This window comes from Geotrypetes seraphini, chromosome 1, assembly GCF_902459505.1.
Source record: "Geotrypetes seraphini chromosome 1, aGeoSer1.1, whole genome shotgun sequence".
Classification (NCBI taxonomy): domain Eukaryota; kingdom Metazoa; phylum Chordata; class Amphibia; order Gymnophiona; family Dermophiidae; genus Geotrypetes; species Geotrypetes seraphini.
Genome location: NC_047084.1, coordinates 82,469,878 through 82,491,303, shown reverse-complemented (window position 1 = coordinate 82,491,303; position 21,426 = coordinate 82,469,878). Strand labels below are relative to the sequence as shown.

Sequence of the window (21,426 nt, the reverse complement as noted above, 5' to 3'; positions counted from 1 at the left end):
GACACCTAAGTCCGTTTAGGCACCCCTAGGCGTGATTCTATAAACGGTGCAGTATGGTTGATTGGTATTTATAGAATCGGGCCCTTAAAGCCCAAGAACACTGATATTTACAGCGGTTGTGTTGCATGCACAATAACCTCATGCCTTGTGTGTTTCAGCTTTGAATATAAGTGATGTGATGCATGTCCGGCTGGCTGTTGGATCTCAGATAGCAGCAGAGGTTAGAGAAACACTGTATAGTAGAATGGGTCTTACATGCTGTGCAGGAGTGGCCTCTAATAAACTACTATCCAAACTGGTGTGCGGTACCTTTAAACCAAACCAACAAACAGTTCTCTTGCCTGAAAACTGTCAGCATATGATGGACAGTCTGAAGCATCTGGGTAAAGTGCCTGGTAAGTTAGTCTGCAGCACTAGTCAGGGTCCTATAAAAGTTTGAGCTATTTATTCTGAAACATCATAGATCATTTAGCAGGAGGTTTTCAGTCCTATCTGCAGATGCTGAATTCAACTGCAGTTCTTTTTGTTATTGCTTAGTCACAAAAAGGAGAGAGGGAGGAATGTTACTTTCCAGTACAATAGGTGTGTCTTTCTGGACAAGCAGGTTATCTCCCCATGGCTGCGAGCCTGTGCTATAGAGAATGACGTGGGTAAATGAATTGTCCCCGCCCCATCCCTGCAAACCATCTGATCCCACCCGCACAAGCCTCAAATAATTATGGTTTTCCTGAACTTATTTTATTAAAGTATAAAAGGAAACAATATTCTGTATACTTGTCATTTTATAAATCACAAATGCAGAGCAAGGATCAACAGAACCCCTGTCTGCCCTCTCTTCCCCCCTCACAAATTTCCCCTACACTGTTGAGAAAACTGAGGTCAAATTGGTACTACAGAATGCTACATAGAAAAATCAAGCTAACAAAATACTTCATTTACACATGGCAGGAATAGGAGAGTGCAACTAGGTCAACTACCCCCTTTTCAGAGAGAGCCCTAAGCCAGCTAGAAGCTAAAGAAGCACATCCTGGGCTTGCAGTCCCCAGTTATGTCTAACACCAGCTCTAGCAGGATACATATTTCAAATCTGAGATATTATAATCACAAAATAGGAAATAATTTTTTTTTTCTACCTTTTGTCTGATCATTTTATTCTTCACATCACATTGGTCTCGGGCTCTGGTCTCTGTTTCCGTGTGTCTACTCTTGAAACTCACCTGCCAGGGTCTCCTGACCATTTGACATGTCTTTTCTCCATGCTCACCATTCATCTTCCATCTCTGTGTATGTTTTTTCCCCATGTTCAGCAAGCAGATCCCTTCTCTGTCTCCTATATTTCCTTTCTAATATTTCCCCTGTACCCATCTCCCTGCCTTCATCATCAACACTATTCTGTGCCCTTGTCCCCTCCGTGCCCAATGTCAATCCTCTTTGTCCCTATGCCCCCCTTCTCAAGTCCAGCATCTCTTCTGCGTTCCTCTTCTCCCTCATGTCTAGCCATCTTCTGTGTCCATATACTCTCCTGTGTTGGCATTGCCCCACTGACTGTATCCATATACCACTCCATAAAGCGTTCCCCTTTGTGTTCCTGTTCCTATGCTCTCATCCATGCCTCATCTCCCCTCTTTTCATATATCTCCAGCTTCTCCCCTCTTACTTCTTTACACCAAAGTGTCTTTCCCTCTTTCCTCCCTCCCTCCAATGTGTTAAATATTTCACTCCCTTCATCCCCTTGGTTCAACATATATTTCCCTTCCCTCTCCTCCCTGCAAGTCCAGCACCTCTCTCCCTTCCCTCTAGTCCCACCTTCCATGGGTCCAATGTCTCTCTCCCTTCTCTCTAACTCCAGCTCTGAGCCGTGAATCCAGTACCTCTCCCTTCCCTTCCCTCCAACTCCAAGCTTTAAGTCCAGCACTCCTCCACATCTCCATTCCCTCCAGCCCCAACCCCCTTCATTGGTCCAACACCTCTATTTCTCCAGCCCAAATCCAGCACCTTCCTTCAGCTCTAGCACTGAAGACATCCAGCACCCCCTTCCCCCTCAATAGCAGCAGGTGACATCTCCTCCCAGCTCCCCTTGTGCCTACTACCCAAACGAACGAACAAAAAATCTTGAAAAGCCTGTTCTGAGGCCTTCCTTAAGCCGAAGAGCCCCTCCTTGATGTAACTTCAGTTTTGCGAAACTGGAAGATACATCAAGAAGGGACTCAGCAGAAGGAAGGCCTCAGAACAAGCCTCTGAAGACTTTTCATCATCAGTGTGGCTGGCTCCTTCAGGCAAAACCACCACCACGCAGAAAAATCTTCAGAGGCCTGCTCCAGGCTTTCCTTCAGCCATCGAATCCTTCTATGATTTAACTTTGGTTTCGCGAAACCGAAAGTTACATCAAGGAGGGGCTTGTCGGCTAAAGGAAAGTCTCGGTGAAAACTTATCAAGACTGCTCAGTATGGTGTGGCTGACTCAGTTGGATAAGGTAGGTGCGAGGGAAACGGGAGTAGATGCTGAGCCGAGGGGATTTTGCTGTGCTGTCCCTGGTACAATTTTTGCCACGGGAACAAGGTTATCAACTGCTCTAGCGGGGCAGTGGAAGACTTTGTTCACTTTCCCACTGTTAAATGGCTAGATTGTTTCCAGTTTTGGGGGGCTAACCGCGGGTTGCCAAGGCTCACCACAGGAATTCTCCACCATGTCATTCTCTAGCCTGTGCAGAAGGAATCCACTCTGGATTTTTTTCTTTAACCCTCCTAGTTCACTGAGAGCTCTACTGCTATCTACAGTTTTTCCCTTCTGCACAAAAGCTGAAAGGAGTGTTTCTGTTCTCTGCTTTTTTCCTTATTTTATTTGAGTTCTTTTTGGATTTCTTTGTTTTTTTCAGTGCTTGGAGCTTCCCTGTTTGTGGGTTCAGCTTTGCCTGTGTGGAGAAGAAGCAAACAGTGGTCTGCAACTGACCAGCCAGCAGAAGCATTTTTGGAACTTGGGGCCGTCCTTAGTTAGCATTGCTCACCTATTGCTTGGCAGGGATTTGAGCGCAAGTTGTCAGGCATCTGTTTGAGGCTCAGCGGTGTCACGCAGGGTGCCAGCTGTGTTTTTGCCTCCTCTTTCTAGTTACACATCCGTCAGTCCATGGGGTTGGGAGCTTGGTCAAATACTATGTCCGACTGGCAGCCTGAAGATCAGCGTTGTTGGAGAAGTTCTGTAATCACAAAGGGGGCAGGGAAAGGGAGGAAAGTTACTTTATTAGATATGGGACCATTTAGAACAGCATTTTAGGTGTTTAGGTAGACTCTTGTAAAATCCCTTGTAGGTAAAAATTAGGTACACAGACACGAGGAAGTAATTCTATAACAGCATACCCACATAGAAAGTCCAAAAACACATTACATTAAAATTTATATGCCACAATTACCCAATAGAGTTCATAGCAGATTACAACAAAACTATATCCTATTGGGAACAGACCCAGTTAAACATTACAACTACAATGTACTCCTTCAGTAACAAAGATATATATGTAAAAGAAAAATTAATGTTCCTGTCATTATTAACTGCTTTCTAAATAATTTCTCACTTTATAGGCATTGGCTATAAAACCACTGAGCGTCTCAAATCACTGGGTCTCAACAGCTTACGTGATCTCCAAACATGTTCTCTTCCACTGCTAGAGAAGGAACTGGGTACTTCAATTGCTCAGCGCATCTATATGCTTAGCCATGGAGAGGACAGTTCCCCTGTCATTCCCTCGGGACCACCTCAGGTACAGTCAGCTAGCAGAAAATATACATATAGCATGTGACAACTGCTCTGACCAAATACCTTGAGGGTGAGTTCCGAACATTCTGTTACAAAATTGATATGTTGACACAGATTGAGAGCAGTTCCCAAAGGAATTCTCTATAGGTGAACAAAGGTTTACCTATGGAGAAATGTCCTTTAAAATTGCCCTTCTTCCCAGGTGGGTAAAAGCATATATGCTGTTCAAGTATATATACTTTTCCCTGGGAAGAAAAGGGGAGAAAACATTTTGAAATTTTCTGAGGACAAGCAGGATGTAATCTTCTACTATATTTTTTAATTACAAGTTCTTACTGTACTGCAATTACAAAAGTGGTCAAAGCAGTTTACAATCTAAAACCAAAAGGTAGAAAAGAACTACAGATGTATTAAGAAAAGATCATTCATTTATACTAATAAGTTATTCATACTAAAAAAAGTAAAAGCTTGTAATCTCTCTCATAGGATCACCCATGTCATGCAACCATTATATAATACACACAACTCTATTGAAAGGTGTGTTCAATAAAATGAATCTTTAAAGCCTTCTTAAAACTAGAAACTGACTGCAGGCCTCCGATTGAATGTGGGAGATCATTCCAAAGCCTAGGTGCCAAAAAAAAAGAATGCGGAGTAGTCCCGCACCATGCTCCATTAGATGACGATGCCTCAGGAATAAGAACATATGAAGATAAGAATTGCCACTGCTGAATCAGACTAGTGGTCCATCATGCCCAGCAGTTCGCTCACGCGGCGGTCCTCTGGTCTAAGACCAGCACCCTAACTGAGACTAGCCCTACCAGCACACATTCTTGTTCATCAGTAACTTGTCTAACTTTGTCTTGAATCCTTGGAGGGTGTTTTCCCCTTATAACTGCCTATGAAAGAGCGTTCCAGCTTTCTACCACTCTCTGGGTGAAGAAGAACTTCCTTACGTTTGTACGGAATCTATACCCTTTCAACTTTAGAGAGTGCCCTCTTGTTCTCCCTACCTTGGAGAGGGTGAACAACCTGTCCTTATCTACTAAGTCTATCCCCTTCAGTACCTTAAATGCTTCAATCATGTCCCCTCTCAATCTCCTCTGTTCGAGGGAGAAGAGGCCCAGTTTCTCTAATCTTTCGCTGTACGGCAGCTCCTCCAGCCCTTTAACTATCTTAGTCGCTCTTCTCTGGACCCTTTTGAGTAGTACCGTGTCCTTCATGTATGACGACCAGTGCTGGACGCAGTACTCCAGGTGAGGGCGTACCATGGCCCGGTACAGCGGCATGATAACCTCTGATCTGTTCGTGATCCCCCTTCTTTATCATTCCTAGCATACTGTTTGCCCTTTTTGCTGCCGCCGCACATTGTGTAGATGGCTTCATCGACTTGTCGATCATAACTCCCAAGTCCCTTTCCTGGGAGGTCTCTCCAAGTACCGTCCCTCCAAGTACCGTCCCGGACATCCTGTATTCGTGCATGAGATTTTTGTTACCGACATGCATCACTTTACACTTATCCACGTTGAACCTCATCTGCCATGTCGATGCCCATTCCTCGAGCTTGATTATGTCACATTGCAGATCTTCGCAATCCCCCTGCGTCTTTACTACTCTGAATAACTTTGTATCATCCGCAAATTTAATCACCTCGCTCATCGTACCTATGTCCAGATCATTTATAAAGATGTTAAAGAGCACGGGTCCAAGCACCGAGCCCTGCGGCACCCCACTGGTGACGCTCTTCCAGTCCGAGTATTGTCCATTTACCCCCACTCTCTGTTTCCTATGCTCCAGCCAGTTTTTAATCCACGTGAGTATTTCACCCTCAATTCCATGGCTTGCAATTTTACGAAGTAGTCGTTTATGCAGAACCTTGTCGAACGCCTTCTGAAAATCCAGATATACAATGTCGACCGGATCGCCCTTATCTATCTGTCTGTTTACTCCCTCAAAGAGTCAAACACGATCTGCCTTTGCTAAAACTGTGCTGACTGGTCCTCATCAGCCCGTGTCCGTCAAGGTGATCAATGATGCTATCTTTTATCAGTGACTCTACCATCTTTCCCGGTACCGAGGTCAGACTCACCGGTCTGTAGTTCCCCGGATTTCCTCTTGAACCTTTCTTGAAGTTCGGTGTAACATTTGCCACCTTCCATTCTTCTGGAATCTTTCCCGATTTGATCGACAGATTGGCTATTAGTTCAAGCAGTTCAGCTATGGTCCCTTTCAGTTCCTTGATGACCCTCGGATGGATGCCATCCGGTCCCGGGGATTTATCGCTCTTAAGCCTATCAATCTGCCTACATACCTCCTCTAGACTGACCATCAATCCTGTCAGCTTTCCGTCTTCGTTTCCAGCATATAGCCTGATGGGTTCCAGTATGCTGTGTACATCTTCTTCGGTAAATACAGATGCAAAAAATATGTTGCATAGAAACATAGAAATTGATGGCAGAAAAGGGCCATAGCCCATCGAGTCTGCCCATACCAATGACCCACTCCCTGACTTTTACTCCCCTATAGATCCCACGTGAATATCCCATTTTCTCTTAAAATCTGACACGCTGTTGGCCTCAATCACATGCTGAGGCAGCTCGTTCCAATGATCGACCACCCTTTCGGTGAAGAAGTACTTCCTAGCATCACCTTGAAATTTCCCTCCCCTGATTTTCAGCGAGTGTCCTCTGGTTACCGAGGGCCCTGTAAGACTGAAGATATCATCTTTCACCTCTATACGCCCAGTGATATCATCCGCAAGTTTGTCAGCGATTGCTTTGTTCTCCTTTAGCGCTCCCTTCATTCCATGGTCATCCAACGGTCCCACCACTTCCTTTGCGGATTGTTTCCCCTTAATATATTGAAAGAACGGCTTGAAGTTCTTCGCCTCCTTGGCTATTTTTTCCTCGTAGTCTCTTTTGGCCCCTTTTACCGCCTTATGGCACCTGCGTTGATGTTGTTTGTGCTTGTTCCAGTTTTCATCCATTTTTGACCTTTTCCATTCCTTAACTGAAGTTTTCTTATCTCTGATCGCTTCCTTCACCTCTACAGTGAGCCACGCCGGTTCTTTTTTTCTTTTTCCTCTTGGATCCCTTGTTGATACGCTGTATATATAGATTTTGCGCCTTGGTGACTGTCCTTAAAAAGGGACCAAGCTTGCTCTAGCGTTTTTACAGTGCTTATCCTCTTCTTAATCTTCTTCCCTACCATGAGTCTCATCCCTTCGTAATTCCCTTTTCGGAAGTTCAGTGCCGTGGCTGTCGTTTTGGACCGATGTTTCTCCCCTGCGTCCAGATCAAAGCTTCCCAGCGTCCCTTCTATTTCTACATTTTGTGCTGGTCCTCGCAGTCCATTTAGAATTAAGTCCAGAATTGCATTTCCTCTAGTATTTTCCTTGACAAGTTGTTCCAGGAAGCAATCGCCTACAGCATCCAAGAACTTGGTCTCTCTAATGCAGCCGGAGGTGCCTCAGTTCAAGTCTATTCCCGGATAGTTGAAGTCACCCATGATAACTGTGTTGCCTCCCTTGCAGTTGCGTTTAATCTCATCTGTCATTTCTCCATCAATTTCTTTGGATTGCCCTGGGGGTCGGTAGTAGATGCCGATCTTCGTTTCCAGGCCATTTGTTCCTGGAATTTTGACCCATAGAGACTCTAACTTATCCGTCAGTTGTGGCGTGTTCTCTCCAGCAGATTCATAAGAACATAAGAAATGGCTTCGCCGGATCAGACTCTAGGTCCATCCAGTCCGGCGACCCGCACCCGCGGAGGCCAAGCCAGGTGTTCCCTGATGAGAAACCTTGTTTACTTGTATCCCCCAATGTGATTTGCAAGAAGGTGTGCATCCAACTTGCTCTTGAAACCCAGAATGCTGGTCTCCATCACGACCTCCTCAGGGAGAGCGTTCCAAGCGTCCACCACTCGTTGTGCGAAACAGAACTTCCTAATATTTGTCCTGGGCCTGGTGCCCCTCAGTTTCAGTCCATGACCTCTTGTCCGAGTCACATTTGACAATGTGAATAACGATGTTTCGTGCTCTATTTTGTCAAATCTTTTTAGTATTTTAAAAGTCTCTATCATGTCTCCTCGCAGTCTTCTCTTCTCGAGGGTGAACAATCCCAGTTTTCCGAGGCGTTCTGTGTAGTTCAAATTCTGCTTGCTCTTCCCCCAGAATGTTGTCCAGTTGCGCACGAAGTGGAATCCTTCTTCCTCACACCAGCGCCGCATCCACGCGTTGACTGCTTGCAGCTCCATCTGCCTCTTCTCATCTGCCCTGGGTACTGGCAGGATCTCCGAGAATGCTATCCTCTGCGTTCTGGTCTTCTTCTTCCTTCCTAGCATCCGGAACTGGTCTTTCAGTACTTCCCTGTTGTAGTTCCTATTGCTCACGTTGTTCGTCCCCACATGGATCACCACCGCCGTATCTTCTTCTTCCACACTGTTGAGGATCCTGTCGATGCGGCTCACTATGTCTTCTACCTTGGCTCCCAGTAGGCAGGTCACCAGCCGATCAAGTCTTCCTTCCTTCCTTCCGCTATGTGGCTGTCAACTTGTCTGATGATGGAGTCGCCCACGATGATTGCTGTTCATCTTGCCATTCTTGGAGAAAATGTACTATAGATAAGCAAGTTTGTTTTCCTGTTTTCTTAACCCATGTACTTTGCAACTGTATGTGCTCTAGAAATGGGTTGCATCTACTTCTTGGGCCTTTTGGAAAAAATATTTACTAAATTAGTACTACTTTTATATACCCCTAAATATATAATAGACCTCTTCTCATTCCCAACTAACAGACATGAGAGAAGAACACACCTGAAATTCGTTTCCCCACCGGCTAGAGGATGCAAATATAAGAGACATCATCAACAACTTCTATCGTATCAAGCAGCCTTATGGGGCAAAGACCTAGGGAAACTAATCACACACTCAAACAACTATAGTGAATTTAGGAAACACCTAAAAACATACCTGTTCTCGAATTACATAGGTAATGAATAAGGACAATAGCCCCCTTCGTAATTCCACCCCAAATCTGATCTTGTAAACTGTTAACCTCTAATCTCTAAACTATGAATGATCCAATCAATTTATGAAACTTTTCTAACTCATTGTAAATAGCACGGAACTTCCCGGTCCGGCAGTATATAAACTGTTGTTATTATTAATGTTGTCAATATCAGATGTTCACTGTTATACTATGTAATTCGCTGTCTGTACAATTTCTCCTTATTGTAAACCGCCTAGAAGTCGCAAGATTGTTGGCGGTATATAAGAATAAAGTTATTATTATTATTATTATTTTGTGATTTATAAAAAAAACTTTTGTATTGTCACTAGTAGAGTCCTGGAATTTGCTTTACACTTCTGAGAAGTGTTTCTTTTCTTTTAGTCCCTTAGTGATGAAGATTCTTTTAGAAAATGTTCCACTGAAGCTGAAGTTGAGAAGAAAATTGAGGAACTGCTAATGAACCTTTTAGATAGGTGAGCATATTGACTTAATCCCACAGTTAGCCTGCTTTCATAACCAAAACGCATGCTTTTGAATGCCTAAGGTTATTCTATAATATAAGATTATGCTGTTACCAGATGCACGTAAAAACAAGCAAAAGAGATTCACTTCAGTTTCTGTGGTCCTCTACAACTGGGTTTTGTTTTGTTTTTTGTAGCAACGTAACTCCTGCACTTTTAAATGTTATACTTCCTGTTTCTGAGGACTTCCAACAAGCCATTTACTTTTCCTTTTCTCCCTCTATTCTGTTCTTCTCCCCATCAGTTAATCAGAACTTTCCAAACCTGCCCTGATAGCCATCATGAGCAAGATATCTATGACTATTTAATGGAGTAAATTTGCATATATTGAGTCTAAAGAGTTCTTTTTTTTTAAAGTTTTTTTTATTGAATTTTTTTTCCATTTAACAACAAGTGTCATAAATTTTCATACAATTATCTTAACAATACACTTGATATTTTTATAATATATTTTATATATAACATTTCTTGTCTTATTTTTCTTATGGTTTTATATATCATATAATTGTAATTATTTTTCTTATAAAGTTATACAATATATATATATTGTAATGATTTTATCAATTATTATTTAAATATGAACCTTTTCCCCCTCCCTTTATTACGTTATTTTCATGTAAGAATATCATCTATTATAATATTTTATTTATAATATATGATAAAGAGAATAATTCCCTCCCCTTAACCCCTCCCCCCCTCCTTCTTTATACTATTTTCTTATCATGGGAAAATGAAATTCAAATATTGCAATATTCTGTTAATGGTCCCCAAATCTTCTTGAACTTATTCATATATCCTTTTTGTGTTGCAAATGCATGTTCCATCTTATATATATGGCAAACTGAGTTCCACCAGAAATTATAGTTCAATCTGTCCCAATTTTTCCAATTACGTGTAATTTGCTGTATTGCTATTCCAGTCATTATAAATAAAAGTTTGTTGTTATTTGATGAGATTTGACTATGGGCTCTCATTGTAGTACCAAATAGAATTGTATCATATGTCAAGGCTACTGGATTTTCTAACATCCTATTTATTTGGGGCCAAATTGATTTCCAAAATGTTAATATGAATGGACAATAAAATAAAAGATGATCTAATGTCCCTGCTTCTAGATGACAATGCCAGCATCTATTAGACTTAGAGCTATCAATTCTATGTAAACGTGCAGGCCCAGTTCAGGATATTTCTCTGGATCTTCAGGCCATTGGCTTGGGAGATCCTGCAGAACCTGGGGTCTATAGTTGTCAGTATTGTGGTAGTCTCTTAGGCAAAAGCTCACCTGCAGCCTCTCCAGGGAGCCCTGTTGTTATTCTGGTCTCTTCAGTTGGATGACCTGAATTGTCACCTCATTCTTGATCAGATGGTGTGATGCAATCTCCTCTGGCAGTTGGACAGTTGACACTTGGAATAAAGTATGGATCCAGAAGTCCTAGAATGGACACTGGTGACTACAGAAACATAGAAACAAGATGGCAGATACAGACCAAATGACCCATCTAGTCTACCCAACCACAGTAACTATTATCTCTTCCTCCCGCTAAAAGATCCCGTGTGCCTATCCCATGCCTGTCTCCACTACTTCCTCTGGGAGACTGTTCCACACATCTATCACCCTTTCTGTAAAAAAATATATATATTACCTTAGATTACTCCTGAGCCTATCACCTCTTAACTTCATCCGATGCTCTCTCATTCCAGAGCTTCCTTTCAAATGAAAGAGACTCGACTCATACACATTTATGCCACGTAGGTATTTAAACATCTCTCAAGAAAATATGTACAGAGTAACAAAAATAAACAACACCTGTAATCAAAAAATGTTACTCGCCAGGGATGGACTGCGGTCCCACAATAACCATTTAATACAAAAGGTGGAGAAGAAGCCTCAAATTGCATTAAATTGTCAGCAATCATAAACGATTCATAGCTGCATATATTCTTTTCATTGGCAAAAAAACTCCACCACCGCCAAAATGTAATTATCATTTGGGCACTACACCCATCACTGTGCACAGGAAAAGAACAAAAAGTTTTACTTAGCTTGCAAACGTAGTCCAGAAAGTCACCGTCACAGCCGTTGAAAACACACTGGCACAACTGTTGAAAATTGCGGCGGCTACCAGATAGTCAGTCCAGAAACCATGTCCAAATCCAACAAGTGCCTTGTTTCTCTTCAGTAAAGCTTCATCAGGAATTAAAAATTGCTAAAATCTCCACCACCTTCCCATGCACGCTGGCACAAGAGTGGCGCGCTGCTTAAAAAGAAGCTCAAGATCCATTTCCGGGAGCACATCATCTGTCTATTATCCATAGAATGCTACCCATTCCACCCACTGGTTCAACCCCTTAGGCCAAAGTGTGTCAAGAAAAAATATCCAGCGCTGTTCGTGCTGGTACAATGTACGCTTCACATTACCCCTCCGCCGTGTTATAGGGATGTGTTCTAATACAAAACACACAAAATCATTAAAGTTGTGCTGCTCTTTGACACAATAGCGGGTTAAAATATCAATTCCTTTTTTATGGGTTATGTTAGACCAATGTTCAAACAGCCTCATTTTCAAACTTCTAGATGTATGGCCAATGTATGATAACCCACAGGGGCATGTCATCCCATACAACACTCCTCTGGTTTCACAAGATGTCAAGGAGCGTAATCTGACTGCTTTTCTGCTAGGGGGTCCCTAATTTGAAAGGTATCGAGAAAAAACCACAACTAAAATAAACTTAGGCCTGTGTAAAAAAGCTAAATTCATTAGCACTCTCCAGACCAGTATAGGTTAATCTTACAAGCGGGTATATATCTCATCATGACCAGCAGGTGGAAACTGAAAACAAAACTGTGGAATAGTACTTAATAGATACCTTCCCCTATTCCTATCAATCTTTCAGTCTCCAGCAGGTGTGAGTGAGCTGTACCCATCTCCCTTGGTTGGGCTGTTGGAAATTGTTTATGGATTCTAGGCCCCGTTTCTGGCCGGATTGAGCTTTGGTGGGCTCTGTTTGGGGGTCCGTCTGACCTCGAGGGTGTCAAACCCGGCGGGTCTCGTGCTGGGTCCCTCCCCCCATTTCCTCCACCTCCCCAACATTTTTTTAGAGGTACCTCAGCAGTAAGCCTTGCCCCATAAGTCAAGCAAGGCATGCTGCTTTTAGAGCCAGTGGAGTCTGTTCTGTAAAAAAAAAATCCTGAAGTATTGCCAGTCTGAAGGGTTGCTTTCCCTTTAAATATGCTGTAAATTACTGTATTTTTTGACTAACCGGAGCAAGAGAGATTGAGCACCCCTCCTGCTCCCAACGTTTAGGTACAGACGGTGTTGGGCCGGGCCGGGGGTGGGCTGGGCCGGTCACAGGAGGGAGGCCTACGTAGTAGGAGGGACTGAGTACCCCTCCTGCTCCCAACTTTTAAGTACAGGAGTGTCGGGCCATGCTGGTCATGGGGTGGGCAGTGCCGGTCAGGAGGCTTGTTTTTTTTAAATAGGCCTGATATTTTGCGGCCTATTAAAAAAAAGCCCTGACAACAGTGACAGGAGGCTGCTTCTCCTGTCACTACTGTCAGGGTCTGCACATGCTCAAGGATCGCTCTCTAGCGATCCGTGCCATGGGTGGGGGGGCATGTCAATGATTGTCCCCATTTTCATGCAGGCCTTTTGTGAATTTGTCAGCCTGCATGCAATCGGGAACGAATTGGACACGGAATCGGGGATTAGTGAATCTATCCCTATGATCCTTAACGTTTAACACTACACCCCCTCCTTTTCTTCCTACCCTGTCTTTCCTGAATATATCCCAGTCATGGTTCTCCATGAACCATGTCTCTGTGATCACTATATCCAACTAATCTTCTTTCATCACTGCTTCTAGATCCAGAATCTTGTTTCCCATACTTCGAGCATTAGTATATACTGCTTTCCAGACATTGCCCCCTTTTCCCATCCATTTAATAATTTACTTACCTGAGGGCTTATACTCACCCAGTGGCTTTGATCACCCTGCCCCATCACTTCTAATTTAAAGAAAGCCCTCTTCAGAAGATTAACCAGCCTGCTGCCAAAGGCAGTTCTTCCCTTCTTTGATAGATACACACCATCCCTACTCAGCAGCCGTTGGAAAAACATCCCATTGTCCAGGAAGCCACCATCCATGTAGCCACAAATTCATCTCCAGGTTGCTTGCTTCTCTTACCTGGACCTTACCCTTGACAGGAAGGATGGACAAGAAGGGGTTGGAGATTTGCTAACATGAAGAGTTAATCTGAGCACATCCTCCAGTTTGGGTGAGTCTGCATTCTATATCAAGGAATTGTGTGTCCAGATTAGCAGAGTTGAAAACGGTGATGGGAAGATCTGGAGCTCCTGTGGATTCTATACCTGAGAAACCAGAGAGGATCATGGAGCTGAAAAGGAAGGGTAATAGGAATAGATTTTTTTTTCCCTTTACTTCTCTCTTCAATCCCTATTAAACTTAATGATAATTTTCATGATTCCTTGTGGATATATCCAGATTCAGTTTGCCTGACCCGATGACCAACACTGTTACCACTCACATTAAATATTGCACCCAGTACTATCCCTAGACCTCCACTGAGGTCAGGTCAAGGGGGGTATAGCAGCCTCTTAGTTCATTGGGGGCAGTGTGACAGGAGGGGGGTGGAACAGCCTAGTGCTGCCTGATTCAGGGAAAAATATTTCAATTTGATTTGGCCTATTTAATTGATTTTTCGATTCGATTCACTTTTCCCACCCAATAGGGCATTTGTTTTCAAAATGTCCTAGTAGGTTTACTTTGTAGCCTCTTCACCCACCCCAGCCCCCTTTGCCCCATGCCAGTGCTGTAATGTAAACAAAAAAAGACTTTTCCACTCTTTGTTTGGTCTTAGCTCGCGCTCACTCCCTAACACCAGCTCTGGCAGGATACACATTTCAAATCTGACATTGTAATCTCAAAATAGAAAATAAAATTCTTTTTTATACCTTTTGTTGTCTGGTCATTTTATTATACAAATCATGTTGGTCCCAGGCTCTGGTTTCTGTTTGTCTTCTGTTAACTCGTTCACCAGGGTCTACTGCCCATTTGACGTTTTCTTCTTTCTCCGTGCTTACCATTGATCTTCCATCTCTGTACCTTCCCTTCCACTGGCCATACAACATTTCTGTTTTTCCCACTGTTTACCATCTCTTTCTCTCTCTCTCTTTTCCTGCCTTGTGCCCTTGGTCAAACCTCTCTATTCCCATCCATGCAGCATCCCTCCCGTCCTCCCCTCTATTATCATGTGCACAATTTCTTTCTCCCCATATGCCATCTCTCCTTGCCCCCTAACCTATGTAACATTTCTCCCTGTCTCTTCTTTATGCATGTATCCCTCCCCTCTACCAAATGCAGGATATTGCCCTCTCACCCTTTTCTACATCTGTTGCACCATCTCCACCAATTCTTCCTTCATCTCCTCTCCCCTGTGCAGCAGCTTTCCATCCCTCCTATCCCCCTGTGCAGCAGCTTTCCATCCCTCCTATCCCCCTGTGCAGCAGCTTTCTATCCCTCCTATCCCCCTGTGCAGTAGCTTTCCATCCCTCCTATCCCCCTGTGCAGCACCTCCCAACTGATCTCCCCTCCCTTTGGGCCACCTAAAGTAGCAGCAGCAGTGGCGGTGACCGGCTTGGCAGCGCGGTGAACAGGCTTCATGCAGCCAACGCACCAGGGCTTCCCTCTGATGCGTTATCAGCGACGCAGCAGATGGAAGACCCGAGTGGGTCAGGCCAGGAGAAGCCTGTTCATCGGACTGTCTGCCAAGCCGATCACCACTGCTGCTACTTTAAGAGGCCCGGAGTGCTGAATATTGGTTGGAAAATGTTTATTAGTCATGGAATGCTGTATTTAATTAATTTACCTTTCAAATATGTTATTTTTTCCATAGGCAGAAAATGGGAGGAACCCATCAGTTTATCTTTCCCATTTCTATTCTTCTCACCAGTAGGGCATATTGTGTTTACTGACATCTTTTCTCTTTAGAATCTGTAAGGATGGAAGGAAGCCACATACAGTTCGGCTAACTATTCGTCAGTTTTCTCCAACCAATAAATGGTTCAATCGAGAAAGTCGTCAGTGTCCTGTTCCCACTCATTTGATCCAGAAATTTGGTGCAAGTAAATCCATTTTGTTGACTCTTTTCTCATGCATTGTGGTTATTTTTATGTACATTGTTGTAGATTTACAAGGGGGATAGAAGGTGGAATAGAATCAAGTTTTAAAAAATCATTTATATTATATAGCATAGAATGTTACATTACATTACATTACATTAGTGATTTCTATTCCGCTTGTGCCTTGCGGTTCTAAGCGGATTACAAGTTAGAAGACTGGACATTTCCAGTAGCATTGCAGTACATGTAATCAAGAAGGTATCCAGTTACAATTATTAGTCTGGACTTTTCCAGGAGAAATTGATAGCAGGTAGTAGATAGTGATAGGTTGTTTAGACGAATAGAGATAATACTGTCCGGGTGTTGCTGGTGGAGGTGATGGAGGTGGTCATGAGAGCATTTTCTAATACTTTTGTGAGGTTATGATGATGGGAAGTGTTTTTTGAAGAGATGAGTTTTGATTTCTTTTCGGAATACTTTAATGTCTATTGATTTGGTCAGTAGATTGGTGATGGTAGTATCGATCTTTGCTGCCTGTGTCGCTAAAAGGCTGTCGTATAGTTTCTTTCGTCGTGTTCCTTTGAGAGGGGGGTGAATGAATAGGCTCCGAGTTCTCCTTAGTCTATGTGAGAGGTTACGGTGTAGTCTGTTGTTTAGGTAACTGGGGGCTGTTCCATGTATTACTTTGTATAGTAGACAGTAGAATTTGAACTGGGATCTTGCTTTTATTGGTAGCCAGTGTGAGTCTAGGTATGCTTTGGTGATGTGGTCATATTTGCCGAGTGAGTATATGATTCTGAGGGCTGTGTTCTGAACTGTCTGTAATTGTTTTATCATGTAGTTTGGGCATGACAGGTATAGGCTGTTACAGTAATCTACAATACTTAGTACTAGGGATTGTACTAATATCTTGTATTGATCTTTGTTGAAGAATTTTCTTATTTTTCTTAGGTTACGTATTGTGAAGAAAGCTCTTTGGATGATTTTGTGGATTTGAGACTGCATTGTGCAATTTCTGTCTAGTTGTATTCCCAGGATCTTGAGTGTACTTTGCATTGGGTACTTGATTGTATTTAATTCTAGTTCTGTGAGAGATGGTTTTTTTTCCTTCTCTAGTAGTAGGAATTTAGTTTTTTCCGAGTTCAGTTTTAGTTTATGACTTGACATCCATTTTTCTACCGTTTCCATTATTATTTTCAGGTGGTTTGTGGATGATGGGTTTTGAATATTAAAGGGGAGGAGGATGGTTATGTCATCCGCGTAGCTGAATGATACTGTGTTTAGGGCGTCTAGGGTTATGCCTAGGGATGCTATGAAGAGGTTAAATAATATGGGTGATAATGGTGATCCTTGTGGTACTCCACATGGGTTTGACCATGGGTCGGATATGTGCTCTTTTGATTTGACTTTGTATGTTCGTGTTTTGAGGAAGCTTTGGAACCATTTGTGAACATTACCTGAGATTCCTATTGCGTCTAATGTCTGGAGTAGCGTGTGATGGTCAACTAGGTCGAATGCCGCAGAAAGATCGAGTTGAATGAGAAGCAGCTTGTTTCCTTTGCTGAGGTGTTGTCGGACAATGTCTAATAGTGATACCAGTAGAGTTTCTGTGCTATGGTTGGATCTGATTGTGTTGGATGTAGTATGTGATGGTCTTCAAGGTAGTTGGAGAGGTGTTGTGCGACAAGGCCTTCTGTTATTTTAATGTATAGTGGGATTGAAGCGATTGGTCTATAGTTTGCAGGATTATCTATAGGACCTTTGGGATCTTTTAGGATAGGTGTAATTATGATTTCTCCTAATTCCGGTGGGAAATGACCTTCGCTTAATGTTGTTTGAATCCATAGTGTGAGGCTAGCTTTAAATTTGATGGAAGCTGTTGCTAGTAAGTATGAGGGACAGTTGTTCAAGTCACATGAGGATTTGCTGTATTTTTTGTAAAGCCTATCCAAGTCTGACCATTGTATCTTTGGGAAGTTTGTCCATATCCTGTCTGCTGGGATTGCTTCATCTGTTTTGGGATTGGTTCGTATTTCTTCTATATTGATTCTTGAGTTGTTGAATGTGGATCTGGTTGTGATGATTTTGTGTTTGAAATGATCCGCTAATTGGGTGGCTGTGGGAGTTTGGTTTCCTTGGGTGGCGAGAAATGGTTTGGTATCAGTGAGATTTCTTACGATGTCAAAAAGTATTCTTGTGTCTGGTTTTTCGGTGCTGATGAGTTTGGAGTAGTAGTTTTTTCGTTTTTCCTTCAGTTTGGTATTGTATTGTTTGATTAGGATTTTCCATTCATCTTTGATGTGATTGTGTTTTTGTTTTTTCCATGTCCTTTCTAATTGTCTACATTTTCTTTTTAGTTGTAGAAGTTCGTCGTCGAACCATTTATTAGATGGTCTGTATATTTTGTTTTTGTTTTTTATTGGAGCTAGTTCGTTTAGTGTAGATTCACTGAGGGTCCGCCAACTGTTTATGAATTCTTTGGGGTTGTTGGGGTCGATTTCGGGGTCGACTGTGTTCCAGAATGTGTGAGGTTCGATTTTCGGTCTGATCTTGATGAGTGATTTCTTTGGGATGGGTTTGTTGTTATTTTGAGCCCAATTGATGGTGAATGAATATTTGAAGTGATCTGACCATAGAGTGGGGTGCCAGGATCCGTTTGAGATGTAGATGTTTTGTGCGTTTTGATTTGGAGATGAATAAGCTGCTATATCGAGTTGATGACCTTTTTCGTGTGTGGGTTCTGGGTTGAGAATTTGATAGGATAAAGTGTTGAGGTATGAGAGTATATCTGTTGTTTGTTTGGATGATTGATCTTCTAAGTGGAGATTTAAGTCTCCGAGGATCAAGTTATGTGTGGAGGAGAGTGAGTTCTGGAAGATGAATTCTTCAAGTTCTTGTTTTGAGGTGTTCCATTTACCTGGTGTAATGTAGCAAATAAGACAGTTCAGGTTTCCATTGAGTGATTTGTCAGATATTTGGCAGGCTAGCAGATCTAGATAAGGGGTGGAGTGCTTGGTTAGTACGTCGATGTTGAGATTGTTTTTTGTTATGATTGCTAGATCTCCTCCTCTTCTGTTTTCTCGACATACTAATTCAAGTTTATATCCTTTGGGGCAGAATTCTGTGATGCTTGGATCTGACTCAGAGGTGAGCCATGTTTCGGTTAGGAAGAGACAGCCTAGATTGTCTTTGGTCAGCTAATCTTTGATTAATTCTGCCTTTGGGCTGACGGATCTGATGTTCATATATGCGCAAGCAATTGTAGTGTATTTTGTGGTGGGGGTAGTGGTTGTATTGATGATAATTCTTGGTGAGGTTTGGTATTTTTGTGTGTTTGAGTTAGGCTTTGGTGGTGGTCTTTTTCCCCAGATGGTGGGGATGCTGGCTTGGCTGGATATTGGGCATGGAGTTAGCGTTCTAGTGGTATGCAGTTTTCTGGTATGTTGAACAGGTCTGTGTGTTGTTGTTAGGATAGGGATGGTTTGTATTTATAGCAAAATGGTTTTCCATTTTGCTATAAATGTGGCAATTAGTATGAGGGCAAGAATGAGGTTGGGTGTACGCAGTGCCATTTTTTTTTTTTTTTTTTTTATATTTGTGAAGAATGTGGTTTAGTAGTTATTTGAGTTGATTGTAGGAGTGGATGTATGGGTTGTGTTTAGAGTTCGCTGGAGAGGTGGCTGGAGAGGCAGGGGCTCTAATAGAGAGCAGAGTCCTCCTGCTTGCACGGCGTCGGGCGGAGGAAGGAGGGACTGGATGGCAGAAACTTCCTCCTTCCTCTGCCTAGGAAGTCGCTGGGGGGGGGGGGAGGCTTTCGGTGGCCCTCAAGGGCTGAAGAAAAAATCCTACTCAAAAGTCGGGTTGCGTCAGTGATCCCCGGTGGCTGGAACGGCAGGGGCTCTATGAGAGAGCAGAGTCCTCCTGCTTGCACGGCGTCGGGCGGAGGAAGGAGGGACAAGATGGCAGAAACTTCCTCCTTCCTCTGCCTAGGAAGTCGCTGGGGGGGGGGAGGCTTTTGGTGGCCCTCAAGGGCTGAAGAAGAAATCCGACTCAAAAGTCGGGTTGCGTCGGTGATCCCTGGTGGCTGGAACGGCAGGGGCTCTATGAGAGAGCAGAGTCCTCCTGCTTGCACGGCGTCGGGCGGAGGAAGGAGGGACAAGATGGAAGAAACAATGATACTCCTAAAAATTCTGTGACATACACAAGACTTACTTGAACTTATGGCTAAAGTACAAGTTTAAATATCATATAGAGAACTGAACGATCTCAAGCGCTCACAGGCTAAAAGTCTGATGTATATTTCAAACTAATGACCTTATCGTGAGCTATCATTGATCTTATATGTTCTCTATTTTTCAAAAATTTTTTTGTTTTAAATAGTTTTTTTATATATTATTTTTTTATAAAGCAGTTTAAATTTTTTTGTATATATAAATCAGTTTCAACTGTTATACTGGTCTTCAAATGTATCCCATTTTAAGAATAAACTCTTTGAAGGATTTTAGCTTCAAGAATATAGGGTACTTGGCTTCCCAGCTTAGCTTCACGACGGAAGATCTCCGTTTCGCTCTTATATAGTTCTCTAAGAGCTTCGTCAGGAAACCACCAACATTCACACTAAAAGAAGACAAAAATACTCTTTAAGTATAAAATCTAATAACTAAAACTTTTTACTTTGCTTGCACTCAAAAAAAGAACGCACTATGGCGAAACTACAGGCCCTATATTTAAAGACCAGAAATTTATAGGAAACAGCCTCACAGACACTACCATAAATCAGTACAAAATTGTAGCAATTCTCTAAGTGCTATACTGCAAGGAACAAATAACACAGTATCTAAACTAGTTTAGTTATTTGTTCCTTGCAGTATAGCACTTAGAGAATTGGAGGAATAAAAATCACTAATGTAATATAAAGGCTTTCATACTCCCTTCTGTGTGTGGCAGACTGCTTACACTGTTACTTAAGGTACTGTTTGTCTGATGAGGTAAATTCTGCCTGCCTTCTACTTTTCTCTGGAAATTTTAATCTTTGTGCACTTCATTTCCTGTTTGGGAAGCTCTCCTCTTTGGAGAGCTCTTTTTTTTTTCTACATTGCCTCACAGTTTATTGTTCTGAAGACACCAGGCTTATTTTGCATGTTATCACAGTTCTCTTGTATTTTCTAATCAGCTTTAAAAAACAAAACAAAAAAACCCAGTTATTCTACAATCCCACTCTATTGCTGGACAAGTGGGTAGTCCCATCTCTTGAGATCTTTTATACGAAACTTACATAGTAACATAGTAAATGACAGCAGATACCTGAATGGTCCATACAGTCTGCCCATAAGTTATACCCATTAAAAAATACATGATTAAATTAACTTGTCTCTTCTTTGATATTTATGAGCAATAAACTGTAAAGTCTGGTATTGTCCTAGATTCATTTACATATTTTTGACCCTCTCCTCTTACCTTTTCCATTTGTCTTCCTACAAGCCAAAATGTAGGAGCTAGTTTTTTCTGCTTTTTTTTTTTTCTAACTTCAGTATTTTTGCAACTTTGCATGTTTGTGCTGCAGAGGTTCCCCATGGGGACAACTCTGGCTGCGGGAGATCTTAGACTTTACCGGTAAAGTCTGATTCTAGGGGGTTGGCTGCTCTGCATTGCTCCCACCTGGACAATCGGCATTCACAGACTGGAGCTCAGGGACCATTCTCTTGGGAGCGTTGCTCTCCCCAGGTTCGTATGCTAGTGGGTTTGAACACAGGCTGCTTGGCTTCATGGTGGTGTATCCAGGATCAAGGCCGACTGCATTCCTCCACCCGTTCACATGTCACATGTGTGACATTTCCAGGTGAGGTGGAGGTCTCTGGCCGGAGCATTACCAGTAAAGTCTGAGATCTCCCGCAGCCAGAGTTGTCCCCATGGGGAACCTCTGCAGCACAAACATGCAAAGTTGCAAAAATACTGAAGACAGAAGACAGGCAGTCCAGGTTCCAAAGCTTGTTGAGGCAGAGGAGCTC

General features: G+C 42.6%; 1 protein-coding gene across 4 annotated transcripts in view; it reads left to right on the top strand.

Annotated features, from left to right (window-relative positions):
* Positions 1–21,426, top strand: part of POLI (DNA polymerase iota) — a 62,903-nt gene that overhangs the window by 22,543 nt on the left and 18,934 nt on the right. For all 4 annotated transcript variants that reach the window (XM_033934209.1, XM_033934199.1, XM_033934227.1 and 1 more), the window contains exons 5-8: positions 159–395; positions 3,576–3,754; positions 9,139–9,230; positions 15,288–15,421. In XM_033934209.1, the coding sequence (XP_033790100.1) occupies positions 159–395; positions 3,576–3,754; positions 9,139–9,230; positions 15,288–15,421 (642 nt within the window). The remainder of the gene's footprint in view (positions 1–158; positions 396–3,575; positions 3,755–9,138; positions 9,231–15,287; positions 15,422–21,426) is intronic.